Raw genomic sequence first — 15,667 nt, 5'->3', positions numbered from 1 at the left:
CAAACTGTTCAATATCCTTTCAATAAAATTTTATTGTGCAATTAAAATATCATCTCCAAAAAAATTATTAAGCCATCGTAAGAGATATATTTGTATGTATGATATATTGTTTTACTCTTATGTTGTAGTACCCTGTCCTTGAATATAAATTTTTATTGCAAAACTTACTCTTATTAAAAAAAAAAAACTGTATTGCAGTTATGTCTATTTTATATAGAAAAGTGACTAAAATATCATTTGTGTATTATTGTATTTAATAATGATTTTTTATATTTCTAGATCAATTAGTAGTATTAATTAAGGTTATGTTTAAAAAATAATAATAAATGCTTATAGCAAATTGAAAAATAAATTATATTTAGGGACACAATTTTTGTGAATAGATACTTATAGTTAGACACAAATGTAGTATTTTTATTATTTTGTGGCTTACATTTTGATTATTTTTAAAAAATTCATTCATGATAAAGTAAAAATAAAATAATAATGTACTAATTAAAAGTGTACTCTTAAAAATGATTAATAGAATATGACATTAATTTGTTATAAGAATAAACTTGATTTCTGATAAATAAAAAAAATTAACACCATTAACTATTGATTTAAAAATCATTATTTTTAAAATTAATGTAAAGAGTTTTAAAAATTAAATTATTTTTTATTAGAGATTTTTCTTTTATTTGACAAATTTATAAGTGTAATTACTGAGTTTGCTTTTACAAAGTTTAGATTAAAATATGTTATAATTTTCTTTAGAGATTTCAATATTTTTGACTGTTAATTATTTTTGAATTTATAAATCTCAATTAGTTAAATAATTCAAAAAAATTGAATTTTTGTTACAAATAGTATTATATATATATATATATATATATATATATATATATATATATATATATATTTACAAATATAGTCGACATTTATAGAATATAGGTTTCCTAAATTTGGAATTAAATATGACTCCTATTATGTGTCCATATTATATGTACATATTTCTCTTAAATTTTTTAATTGACCGTTATGCATAAATTTCTCAATATTTACCGATTAAATGATTTGAAAATTTTTATTTTTGAAGTTTCTAATTTTAAAATTTGTAAAAGATATTTTATTGGATGCAAATTATTGTATTTGAATTCTACATTTGTGTGTTAAAATTTTTACTAATTATTGGTGAATGAATTATGTTGAAATTGTTTAAGAGAAGTATATGAAAATCAGTATTTTAAAAGATATTTTGTTTAATGCCTATTATTACATTTAATTTTCATTTTTATATCATTAGAGAATTTCATTTTGCATTTAGATAATTACACCGATTATTTTATTTAATGTCTATTATTGCATTTAATTTTAATTTTTATATGTTTAGGGAATTGAAAATGTTTGTCTTCTAAATTAGAAAATAACGAACTAACAAAATTATACATTATAAATACATAAGAGGAAGGGATTAAAAATAAATAAAAATTTGTTTACGAAGGTTTGATAAATAATTGAAAATTTAAATTTAGACTCTTTTCATATTATTTTAATTTTATTAAACTCCTTATTTTAGATTTTTTGTTAATTTTTATTTAAATTATTAGTTAAGTTCTATATGAGTAACACACAAACATATTATTTATGGAGTTGAATGATAAAAATAATATAATTTTTAAAAAATTTAAATTGTTGTTATTTTTATTGGAATGATTTGGATATTCAAAAAAATATTTTTTTTACTAAAGGTAGAGGAATTAAAAAAAATAAAAGTTTATTTTTAGTGATGTAATAAAATAAAAATTTTGAATTTTTTAAAATATTCCGATTCAATTAAATTTCTCGTTTAAATTGTTTTTTATTGTTAATTTTTTATTTAGATAACAATATTTCAGTTAAATTTTATATGAATATAATTAATGTTGAAAAATTCTAGGAAGAAAATGTAAGACACATGGAATAATTAGTTATGAAATCAGTTCCAAATAGTATTTATATAGATTTAACTAAAATAATAAATACGTACATAACTATTTAAATACAAATAGTTTATTTTAATTAATTAATAAAATAATAAATATATTATTTTACATAATAAATAAATACTAACTAAAATTACAACTAAATTACGTTTGAATAAAAAATGAATTTATTTTTAACTCGAGGATAATTGTGTTTTTTAAATAATAAAACACATTTCACTCTCATGTAACACTCTTTTTTACATATTAATTATTTCTTCACAACTTCTCTCTTCAACCAATGACATCCTTTAGTGTGATTTATTCAATTAGGATTTGAAATAATTTTAAAATAATTTTTTGCAATCAAAATATCTTAAAATATTCAATCAAGATTTTAATATAATTAACATAAATCTTGGAATATTCAGTTATGATTTTTTGAACAAAGTATAAAAATCTAATTGTATTCAATCATGACTTCTTACAACTTATAAAAAAAATTGAGGTATTAAAAAACTTTCAAATTTTAATAAATTATTTTTTAAAATATAATTTCATTACTTTTTAGTAGAAAAAAAGTATTTCCTTATCACATGAGATGAGATTTATATGATTCACTTTTTTTTTTCATCTATTCTTATCTCTTTATACTTCCACCTACATCTTTTGTCACATTTTTATCCTTTCTTCTCCTCTCCTCCTTATTCTCACATGTAAAAATAATCTTTTATAATCTCAATTTAATACACTACCCTAAACCTCTGTGATAAGCAAAAATCTCTTACATTGTCTAAAATACATAAATTAAAATTTTATTTTTATTAGATCTTTTTAAAAAATTAAAATAGTTTAATTTATTTACACTGTTAGTATAGCAATAAAATTAGCCTAATTTCACTGAGGTAGTCAATTTTTCTTTACAAATATCTTTTTTAAAGTTAATATATAAAACATGACAAGTGAGCTATAAGTATTACTTATATGTATAAACTATAAATTAACAGTGCAATAAACAAAATAAAAAACGACTATAGCAATTTAGAAAATTAACAATCGACACTTTGAAGATTGAAATTAATCCATAATAACTAACAATGTTTTATTTAATAGGAAAAACTGCATTGATCTCCCTTAAATTATCTTTAAATGACACTTACATCCCTATAATTTTGAAAAAACACTCATCTTCCATGTACTCACTATAAAAAATCTCATCGAATATTTTTTTTTGTCACACTTATATTTATTTATGTTATTTACTATATAAAACAATTAAAAAATTTGCTTTAATTTGTAGCCGTACGACTCTAGATTTAATATTTATAATTTTGAAAGGTATAATTATGTTTCTAGTGACACCAACAAGTATGTATTATAATATCATTTTGATTAAATAACATATAGAGTTGTAAGTATGACGGAAAAAAAAATATACACAATTTTTAAAGGAATACACGAGAGGTAAATGCATTTTGAACTTTAAAGAGGATGTGAGAGCCATTTAAGGACATCTAAGAAAATAGAAATGCAATTTCCCATTTTCAATATAAACAATTAAATTATTTTTATGAAACTCATCATCAAATTTATTTATGAGTCATGCCTTGACAATTTTTATTGTTAAGTATATTTTGTTTATATTTACAGTAAAGATTAAAAGTGTCAAAATAATATAAATAAATATATCAGCCAAATGATCATTTATTACTTATTTATATTTTTTACTAATGAAATTTTTTGGGTAGCTAATTATAAAACTATACTTAGTCATGGCAAAAAATAAATTTTTTTTGGAGTGGCTTTGACTACTCACTATGTGTTGCATCACTCCTCAAATCAATAACATTTGTTAGATTTAAAACTTTTTATACTAATAATATATATCAATTAAACTCAAATCAAAATATCTATAAAAATAAAATAAAATAAAATAAAATAAGAGTTGCTAAAACGGAGGGTGTATATCAAGAGTAAGGCTATTGACACCTTAGTTCTAGGCCTATACCAACTAAAATATATTTTTATGTTAAAAAAATCTACATATACACAACTTGCTTTAAGCCACACTAACTATTAAAGAGTTATTGAGCCGACTATGTAAAAAGTGTTGTTAGTTCTCCTATTTTCAAATATGAATCTAGAATATTGAATTTGGAATATATTCACAAAATTCTTGTGACAAAGCTCAGCGGAATTGTAAATTACCGAGGCAGATTTTTCACTAGCCTTGTAAATATAATATTAATCGTATTCCTTAATTTTGTTACTTATAATTATATAACATTTTGTTTCGTTTTAGAAATTTAACTATTGACAATGATAATGTTTGCGTTGAAGAATATAAGTGTCTTTTAAAAAATATTAAGGATTCACAAATCTTTTTATTGTTTGATATAAGTTTCATGTAACTATTATTTTGATTATTATGTTGCTGATTATAATATTTAACTTTATGTGAAAAACTCATTAACTTAAAGAATGTAAGATATTTTTTGTCTATAGATTAGATGATATAATTATCATTAAAAATTCATAAATAATTGCAGGTTTCGAGTTCAAATCTATAACATAATATTCAATCTAATAATATCGATATTTGTTAGCTCATCTATGAGTTAAAAACTTAAATTGTTAAATGTAGTTAAAATAAAATATTTAGAAAGTCCAACCAAAGGTATGGAAATTTGAATTGCGTCGGTGAAAACGTAATAAGATTATAACGGTGGTGATGTATTGATACTTTGGAAAATTATAACATGGAAGTGGACGTGCCGGAGTGGTTATCGGGCATGACTAGAAATCATGTGGGCTTTGCCCGCGCAGGTTCGAATCCTGCCGTCCACGATTTTTTAATGTTATTTTCTTATTCAAAAGTATACTTTTTAAATCATGTGATGTTTTAAAAACGTACTTCACTAATTTTCCATGGTATGACAAACCGAACTATAGTCAAATCTTCCTCCATTATTCCTTGTTCATCCATAACTTCAATGGGGTGCTAATAGCTCTAATTAAAATACAATCATGCAAATATTAGTTTCTCCAAAAAGTTGCGCAACCGGCCAAAATAAATTATAATTTATTCATTTTTTTTTTATAAATAATTACTAATATCAATGTGTTAATGTTAGCGACTTGGTAAGTGATTCATAATTCACAATACTTGAAATCAAAATAAATAATACACTAAATAATACTTGTATTTTTTTAACTAATTTTAGTTAATATTTTAGTTTTTTTATTTATTTTTGATTTGATCATTTATTTTAATTTTAAGTGACAATTTGGTCTTTTATGTTTTAAAATATCAACAATGTTATCTTTTTTTTTATACCAAAATTCATCAAAATTTTCAAACAAAAACCATAAAATTAATTATCATCTTCAATATAATGCAAATTTCATCAAATTTATGACTTAAATCTTTAAATTGATTGCAACATTAGTTCTTTGTTTATTCGAAAGAAAACCAACCATTCCATGCACATTAGATCTCATAGTAGACATTATTATAATATCTTCTTCACCATCTTGAAAGTCATCAACAAAACCAACAGTAACAAAAAATTGATCTAAAACCATGTACTTCTTAACTTCCTCTTGGATTTCATAAAATTGAGCCTTGTATGGAGATATAATCCCTATGCTAACTTGTACCGAAGATTTCCTTCCAAATTTGGTAAAAAACACAAAAGCACAAGGTTGAATTTGTATCTACAATCTACCCCAGCAATATTGGAGGCTAAATAATATATTTACAATCGTTCGAAATATTGATACTCCTTTATCTCTTGATGAAGCAACCAACACATAACCGTTGGGGGCATTTTGCTTGAGTTTTGGTCGATTTGGACGACACACAAGAGACGTTAGATTGCATTATGGTTGATTGTGAAGGCTATGCATTTTTTGTTTACATTGATTATGAAAAATTTCTATTGTTTTATGAATCTTGTAAGATTGTAGAATATTTCATAGATAACTGTCGAAAATATTCTAGCAGTTACGACATAATTCAATCTACTGAAGATCTTACATGTGTAAAGAAGTTAATAAGCAAATATGTCCCTAAAAATATTGATGCTCGGGATAAGGTTGAAATTGAAGGTATAAAAAAGAAATTCAAGGTATTATTACTGATTGTGTTGTTAATTCTCCTTTTGTAGATCATTTATCTAATGTTGAATTAGAAGACAACACAATTATTTAAGAATTTTCTCCACTAAATTAGGAGGAAAAAAAACTAATAAGAATTGTGACGAAACATCTAAGTGAGATCAATTTAGGAAGTGGTATCATATTATATCCCTTCAGAAAATGATACCAAGTTATGCTAGGAAACAAATGTAATACACGAGACGTTTGAATCCAACTTATCTAATTCATATAACAAATAGCAAATAGATGATCTTCATTATGATATGTGTATTATAGGTTTTTGGAGTGAGACAATGTCAAAGAAGAATATTGTCCAAAATCATCAAATTTATTCAGATTTGGAAACAAATTTAAAATTCAAGAGATTTGGTGGATGATATGAGATATTCAAATGTTATTATCACTCGTGATAATACATCGCACAATTGTCCATGATTTGAAGGTTTTGCAAAATACTTTTAAGGATAGAGATACTAATGATTTACAAAATGATTCTATTGTCAATAAAAAACTTTTTCTAGAAAATCATTCTACTACTAATAAAGAGTATTTTATGGAGGTGATTTCCGATCCAAAGAAAAAATTATGCAGAAGAAATATATAGTATATGATTTTCTCCAAATGACTAAAAAAACCTACATGATTTGGAGAACTTTTTTTTTTATAGAATATTTTACAACCTTCTTAAGATAAAAAGAAAAAAAATATATTTTTGTATATTAATTTAAGTAATAAAAAAAATCTCCAAATTATGTTTTTGTTTTTCTTTTACATAAACTTTTATTTTAAAAAAAATATATATGATTAATATATTTTTAAGATTTAGAGTATTTTAATAATAAGGAAATTAGTCAAGACAATTTTTTCCTGAAATTAAGGGAATTTTGTATGAGGTCGGTATATTTTTTATCCGGACAACTTGATTAAATATAAGAATATATGCAAAGGAGTTCATCATTGTTAAATTTTAAACTCATAGCATAAAACAGTTACATAGTTTAAATTTTTGGGTAAACATTGTTATAAAATTAAAGTTTGATACTGCAAGGGCATTAAATTAACAAGGTTATGATTTTCATCAAATTAGTAAGCATCTTAAACAACATATATGATCACAACTATATCAAATAATTCACTTACCTAAAGAAATAGTTGTTTTTTTATTTTTCATCTAAGCTTAGTTTCTTAAATGTTGACTCAGATCTATCTAATAGTTCAAGCTTAAACAAGATATCATTAATGGCCTGATCCAATTTCTTGTCCTCATCAGCATTATGTAAACAATCTCTTCTCTTAGCATCAAGAACTACATTTCTCCAAATAGAGTCACTGTTGATCAGAGTAGTTGCATTCCCTAATATCCAAAGACAATATCTGCACAAAATTAACTCAATTTTATGTCCACAAGGAAGCAACATAAAAAAAATGAAAATAGTATCAGTATATGTTTGATTTCGCAGTAGAATTGACATAATCACAGTGAGCCACTGTGATTTTGTAAAAGCTACATAGCGTAACTTTTGCAAAATTAGAGTGATTTACCGTGATTTTGCTACTCTTACGCTGAAACTAAACATAGGTTTAATATACCTAGCCCTAGTGATTGCGGCATTAACTCTTTGTCTATTTGAAAGAAACCCCACTTTTCCACTCTTATTACATCTCACAGTTGATATTATTATGATGTCTTCTTCACCACCTTGAAAGCCATCAACAGAACGAACACTAATAGAGAAGTTGGTATCAGAAACAGAAATGTATTGCATAACTTTCTCTTGAATTTCATAAACTTGAGCATTGTATGGAGATATGATTCCTATGCTAACTTTCTTCTTTGTCCTCATACACTCTGCAAAAAAAGTGTTACAAGTGTGAATGAATAATGCTTATTAAATACTTCTTATTAAATATTGTTTATTAAATAACTAATTTTATATTTATTAAGAAATTTTGTTAATCGTAAAAAATATAAATGCATTTTTAAAAGTGTCATTCACGAAAACATATTCCATGAAAATAAAAATCATTGAAAAATAAAATCTTATATTAGGTGAAAGGTATTATAGGATAGATATCTTTATTTAATTAAATAAAGTGAAAGTTAGTTATGTTTGCTTTTATTTGAGGCCAAATAATAGGAGTATATTTTTGTTTATACGAAGCACAATAACTGAGAGAAATATCAAACACAAAAAATAGCACGTCAATACAGGTAATAATATGAGAAAATGATTTAATTTAATATAATCAATGTTTCAGTATTGTGTCAATGTCTAACAACGACATGTGTGAGACACTGAGACTCATCTCCGATCAAAAGTGACAAATGTTGCTTATAATTGACTATGCAGGAGACAATTAACACACATAGTTCAAGAAGAGAGAAGCTAAACTAACCTTGTTTAAGGCTTTCAAGTATCTTAGAAATAACAGCAACCTCAACCATGTTCTTTAAACTATGTCCATGATCAAATTGCTCTTTTCCCTTAGCTATATTAATAAAAGAATAAGGAGCATACATTTCTCCTTCAAGAAAATTCTTATTATATCTTTCCTCCCTCACAATGGCTGCATCAGAAAGTTTTTCATCATAGAACTCTTTGCATGGGAATAAACTAATTGATGGATGCATTCTATACTGAACATTAAGCATATGCCTCTTGTAGCCTAAAATAACCAGCCTCTCAAACATACTTCGTCCAAATTTACACTCATCTGCAATCTACAATGAGAAAAGTTGATAACAATGAATATATGATACACTTTATATACTGATCAACAATCTTCAATTTTGGCAAAACTCAACAAAATAAGAATACAATATCAATTAGTACCTTGCTTTTTACCAATGCAGGAAGTTGTCTTTCATCACCTATTAGGATACAATGACAGATACCTGGCAGCTGCAATGGTATAGTTGATTCACATTCTTTCAGCTGCGCGGCTTCATCGATAACTAAAAACTGCAATGGACTCATCACTTTTGTGTAAAGCTTAACGGAACTTGATGCAGTACACAAAATTAGCCTAGCATTCGACAAGCAAAAATTTTCGATTTGATTTTCCGTTTTAAATTGAGGAAGTGAAATTGAGTTAGAAAGCAAACTAAGTATCCTAAGACACTCATTTATTTCTAATCCTTCACAATCATCAAGTGTTTGCTTGAATTTGGCTTGACTCAATGAAATTTCAAGTGATCTTAACATGTCAAGAGCTTGAAGCATATTTTTCACCTTATCAAGCGAAATGAAAGATTTTGGCAAGTGGGTGTATATGGTATGCATAAAGAACTTGAGCTTCTCTCTTAATTTTCCAAATCTTTGAATTACAAATTGTTCCATAGTCATGACAGTTTGGTATAGCATGATTATGTCTTTCTTTGCCCTCTTTACATATCCTTCAAAAGTCAAACTATCATCACTCCCCCTATTTTGCTTGTATGCACTATAAGCAGATGCTATAATGCTATTCATAGCAAAATCTTCTAGGGACTTGTAACCCAACTTTGAGAAAATTTGTTCTCTAGGTTCCTCAAACATCTGCATGAAGCTTGTGTATAAGGTTTGCATGAAGAATGTGAGCCTATTCATTCTTAATTTATCAATTCTATGTTTCAAAAATTGTTCCATTGTCAACATCAATTCATTTCTATCATGCTCATCCAATTGGTATAGCTTTGTGATGTCTCTCCATGTCTTCTGAACATATGCCTCAAAACTCATATAAAAACCATAATTCCCCCTATTTGTATCATATACAGATACTATAATGCTATTTTTTTCAATAAAAGAATCCTTTAGTGACACACTATGCATCTCCATGAAATATTGCTCTCTAGGGTCATTAAGCAACTTGATCATTGATTCAAAGTTATGCTTCCATTCACCACAAAAGCACTGCATGAGATTTTTTACGCGATAATCAAGAAAGATATCTTCAATGCCAGGGTAACAATCTAATTTCATTCTCTTACTATTTCCAAAAAGCACAATGTCTCCTAAACCATATGTATCATGCTCATGGGAATCCATAACTATACTATGCAACCTAGTTGCAACTTGCAACACTGCAGTATTTGTTGGAGCACAAGTTAATGTTCTGGTTTTTAATTTGAGTAGAGAAAATAACAAGCATGCAACTGTCTTTGTTTTGCCAGTCCCTGGTGCGCCCCATATAAGTTTGGTATTAGCATGACAACAATTTATCATACTAACACAGCTTGAAACTGCTTCTTCTTGTGATTCATTCAGATTCTGAGCAACAATTATGTCCTTTTCAATGAAAGAAGCTTGACTATTTGATCTAGACAAGCAAATTTTGCAGTTTTGTCCACTCTGAAACACAAAGCAAGAACAAAAAGTGTTACATTCATATATAACTGCAAAGAGAAAATTCCAATAATAATACAATTGTACTTTTAATTTCATACTGCAGAATATGAATGTTACATTGAGTACATTGCACAATATGATATTAATCAAATTAGTCTCCAATTATTTCAACGCGGCCAAATTTAACCCATGACAAAAATTAATATCCAAATTAGTTCTGACGATTACATATAGGGACTAATTTAGTAATTTTTTGTCAGGGACTAATTTGTTCTCCACGTGTAATTGTCAGAAACTAAGTTGACTATTATTTTTTGTCATAAGCAAAAAATTGGGTGGTGTCCAAATTGTCAGAAACTAAGGTATATAGTCTAATGAATAAAGGAGAAACAAATAAAGAAAAAAATGATCAAGTGATTCTTACATTAAGACCAAGTTGCAACACTTTCTTAATAATGTTGAGGTGTTCACCCTCTGATTGTGAGTTCAAGGCATTCCAAATTCTAACATTTGTTGTCATATTCATGAGGTAAACTGCATACATTTTCACCTCTTTTGCCTCTTTCTTGTTCCTCAAGTCATACGGAATATCCATATCCATCTTGACGCTTTTAGATGACATAACTAATATCGCATTAGAACAGTGATTTTTCGCCCGATTAACATATCCAAAATGGTAGGAACTTTTCAATGTTTTCAAGTCATCTAAGCTCTTTGGCCTAATGTTTGTGAGAAGAATAAGATCTCCTGACCCAGGTTCATAATTTCCATGATGAGTTGTACTCTTCAACCGTATGATCTGTTGGAACAGTTTGAATTGCTTTTGAGATTTAGGAAAATTCAATTGCTTGCCATCTGATTCTTCAACATTATGGATTTCACAAAAAGGAGCTCGAGACACGCAGAACAAGCTTGATGATAAATCACAACGAGTTTCCTCCAACAACAGAGGAATAAAAGAGTTCTTGTAATCTTTTGGTGACTTAAACGTTTCTGGAATCTTATGAACCTGTGAAGAAACATTGAAATGCAATCATTCAAATGTTAGGACTTGCAATTGTTGCATAATAAAACATAGTAATCATAATAGATGTTACATATTATATCATGTTACATATCTTAGTTGGTTAGTTATACCAATAAGTTAGTTGTTTATCTAATTGATTATATAAGTATATTTAGCCATTCATGTAATTAATTATCTCATTTTATCAATAATATTTAATTTACTTTTATCAATTTTTCTTTTATCAATTATTTAAATCAAGAATAATAATAATAATAATAATAATAATAATAATAATAATAATAATAATAATAATAATAATAATAATAATAATAAAAGAGAAGAAAATAGTAGAACATAGCATTTTTCATTTCATGCAAATATATGGGGTAGACAAATATTACAAACTAAGAAAAAAGGAATAAGATTATACATTTTGGATACTTTACCCTAACATCAATCACAATTTACAGACTTCAAATAATTGTATCACTTCTATTTTCAGTTTTTCTATTCAATTTAGTTGTGTTTGAAAATTTATTTATCAAAATAAATTGCAGTTGTACCAAAATTAAAATAGGATTTTAGTTTGCAAGATAAGATCCTCTTCAGTTTTTCTCTTCTATTTATGATGCATGATAGACACAAAAACGTTGAAAAAAAATTTAAAAATTTAATGAAAGTGAGATCTATTGAGTGGTGGAAGGAATCTATTAACTACTTTTTTCTTTTTTATTTTTTTATTTTGTCTATCTCTCTCCAAATGCACCATAAACCACAGAGTAAGAAATAAAAAAGATCTTATTTCTTAACTTGCAGCATTCGAAACTGTCATTACAACAACAACAAAATATAGCAAACATTTAAAGGCAGTTTAATTTAAACCGCCGCGACATGTTAAAAAAATTGAATTTTTTGGTATCGTATGGTGGTTTCTAGAGTCACTTTTTGTAATTTTATGTCTTATTTTTAATTATTTTAACCCACTCTTAATAACTTAAAATCTTAGTCTTCATGATTTGTTCATGAAAAAACTATCGTATTATATATCATTGTTGATAAATTAATTATTATGTAATTCCAATACTATTTTAATTCAATATTTAAAACTAAAATATAAGAACACAAATGATAACAATAAAGTGGACAAAATCTATATAAATTAATGGCCAACCATTATTGAGATTTTGGCAGGTTTTCTATAGGAATTTGTATTCTCTCTTGTTAGAATATAATATAATTATAATTTATATTACACACTCCTATTGTTAGTGTTAAAACCCTTTTATAAGAAACAAGTGCACTTTTTCATTGTGAGTGTTGAAAAGAGGATAAAACAAACCTTGTCTTTGTAAAGATTTTCGTTGAGAACATCCTCGAGGGTCCATGAAAGTACAATATCTAAAAGCCTTCCAGGTTTAGGTTCCTCTTCAGTTGCATTATTACTCTTCTCCATCCTTTGCATTCTCTAAAGATATTATTAGTTAAGAAAAAAAAAATATTAGTATATACATATAAGAACACAATTAATGATAGAGAATGGAACAACCTAAGAAACTAAGCACTTAATAAAGGTATATCTTTTGCTCAACCTTTCAAGTAACATAAACTTAACTGATACTCACAACTTTTGCAACTTAGAGGGGAAGAATTAAAAAGGTTGATGAAAGTGTAAAATGACCATATTATTTATTCATAGGAATACTAGTTCCTTTTTTTTTTTTAAAAAAAAAAAAAAAAGATTAGGAGGTCTTAATTGCGCATGAGGGTAGTTTCATAGGAAATGAGAAGGTGCATGATGCATTGTCTTCTCGACTTCTAAAGCCCCTTTTCATTTTCATGCATTAACTGAATTATATTATGAAAGGCAAAATGATTAAATGATTAATAGGTGCTCTTTCTCTCACTTATTAATAAGAAAAAAGATACTTTGTTCAATGAGTATTTAAAATGATTTACATAATCTTTTCAATGACTCTACATGTGCTGAATATGTCTTTTTACTACTAAACTAAACTTAAAGATAAATTTGTATTGATCTATAATTGTTAAAATTGTTCTTATTGATCTTTAATGCTCTATACCATATTTGTCCGTAGCACAATTCATTTGCAAAACAATTTTATCTCAAATCTTTCAATAAGAATAATCTTAACAATTATTATAGGAACAATTTCGATGCATATATATAGCGCTGCCTTTGATTTCGGATAGAAGAGAAATTGTCTACTTTTGTAGTCTTGAATATAAGGAAAGTATAACTAGCTCTACCACGTTTAACTTATAAATTCTTTAGTCTCAAATATATAAAAATAATAATTAAAAAAAAAACTAAAAGAAAGTTGTGACTTTAAAGAAGTATTTTTTATTTAAATAATTAAATCCGAAAGGGTTGTGTAATTGCCAGAAGTCTTTATAGACACGTGAAAATCGATAATTCAACTATATATATATATATATGACTCGTGTTTCGTGTTTTTAGCTACTAGTATTTCATGTGAGAGTAAAATTCAAATCTAGTTTGTGTGAGAGTAAAATTTGAGTGACGCATAAGAATTTATTTGATTTAGATAAAAATAAATTTATTTGACAAAATTGATAATGAGATGACAATAAATGAAGGGTTGTTTTATTATATTATAAATAGATATGTGATTAATTAATTTCAAGATGTACATAGCATATGGAGTAGAGTCCTCAAGGTAACTTATCCCTTCCGTAAATTTAAGGACAATTGTCACGAAAATTTGATCCACCCAACTAGTCACAATTTATTCAATCCAATATAAACCACAGCATCCAGATTGAAGAAAAAAAATTAAAAACTGAACAAACTGGAAATGGAAAAATCAGCTTTTGAAAAGGGTTTGTTCGATATTTAGTTCCTATGATATTGATCGATCCAACCTTAACCAAACCACAAAATTAAGTCATGTTTATTTTGTGAAAAGATTTTATGATTTTATTTTTTTTTTCAAAATATATGTTCATTTTATTTTTATTAAAGACTTTTGAAGTAAATAATTGTGACGTAAATAAGATAAAATGTAATTAAGTTAATGAAAATGCAATGAAAATAACGAAAACAGTTTTTTGACATTTTAATAATGAGTAAAGATGAATACACATTTTAAAAAATAAAAACAAATTTATTAATTAGACGTTGAGAGACACCATATAAGTCTCAAAGTCATATTAATTAGACGTTTAGGATAAATACACATTGTTACTATTTTTGTCGTGGCTTGAGCTACGTACTTATGCCTGATTGAGGTATTCTTAGGGGCGTTAGAAAGTTAAAAAAAAGATCTACAAAATCATAGTTTCACTCTTGAGCTAAATAGAAGTATATCACGGTGTAAACCACCGTACATTTTCTCTAGTGTATCACGAGTAGTACTTGCATATATTGATATATATGGCTATAAATATTAGATGATTAAAGTCAAACCGAGGCGAAATAAAATCTTAGAGGCAAAGCTACGACTTTAATTCAGACGCCTCGATCCAATTTAATTTAAAGAATCTTAACGGAATGATACAAATATAGATGAATATTGGACACACTATTATACAATTAGGAAGATCTTAATTAAACACTTATAATAAGGATAACACATTTCACATTGTGTCCTATTGTTTAGACCATAGGGCGGAATACCTTTTCTTTAACCGTATTTATTCTGTAGCCTGCAAAAAAGAAGAATGACCATAAAGTGGTCCTTGTTAGAGGACTCTATGTTTGGTCTCAATTTTCTTAACTCATGACAAACAAGAGAGGAGGACATTTTTAATTGTTTTGGACCATATAGTAGGGTTATAACTATAAGTTGTCGCAACGCAGGACTGACCGGATCTCACATGCAAATTTGTTCTTAAACCTTTCAAATGAGTAGTAAGTGATTATTTTAGTCTACTTTCTAGTGTTTGCACCAGAATTTGGATATGGTGTACTCGTACTTTTAATATATTTAAAAATTAGAATTATCTCTATATTAAAATTTTAATTAAAAATATTTTGTTTATAATTTATATTACGTTATCTCTCCTTAATAAAATTTGTCAACATCTGTTAATATACGCAGTCACTAAATGCATCATCGTTCAATCTTGATTGAATGATTTCAATCTCAAATAAATGTTGATTTTTTTACGAAAAAAAGATTATTGAATTGAAGATCTGAAATATATAATGTAAAATAAAAGTTGATATTTTTAATTTGAGT

General features: G+C 26.2%; 1 protein-coding gene and 1 non-coding gene across 2 annotated transcripts; one reads left to right on the top strand and one right to left on the bottom strand.

The window, feature by feature from the left end:
- The first annotated feature begins 4,708 nt into the window (after positions 1 to 4,708).
- Positions 4,709 to 4,790, top strand: TRNAS-AGA (transfer RNA serine (anticodon AGA)). Its single transcript has one exon. It is a non-coding gene; the product is annotated as a tRNA-Ser (tRNA).
- Positions 4,791 to 7,127: 2,337 nt separating this feature from the next.
- Positions 7,128 to 12,949, bottom strand: LOC101505337 (uncharacterized). The gene is made up of 6 exons (XM_004516919.4): positions 12,784 to 12,949; positions 10,860 to 11,444; positions 8,939 to 10,438; positions 8,502 to 8,826; positions 7,695 to 7,953; positions 7,128 to 7,478 (listed from the first exon to the last, which is right to left on the bottom strand). Exons 1-6 carry the CDS (start codon positions 12,904 to 12,906, stop codon positions 7,265 to 7,267), a joined length of 3,006 nt encoding a protein of 1,001 aa, XP_004516976.3. The 5' UTR covers positions 12,907 to 12,949; the 3' UTR covers positions 7,128 to 7,264.
- Positions 12,950 to 15,667: the final 2,718 nt, after the last annotated feature.

This window comes from Cicer arietinum, chromosome 2 (assembly GCF_000331145.2).
Source record: "Cicer arietinum cultivar CDC Frontier isolate Library 1 chromosome 2, Cicar.CDCFrontier_v2.0, whole genome shotgun sequence".
Lineage (NCBI taxonomy): Eukaryota > Viridiplantae > Streptophyta > Magnoliopsida > Fabales > Fabaceae > Cicer > Cicer arietinum.
This window is presented reverse-complemented; position numbering and strand designations above follow the sequence as displayed.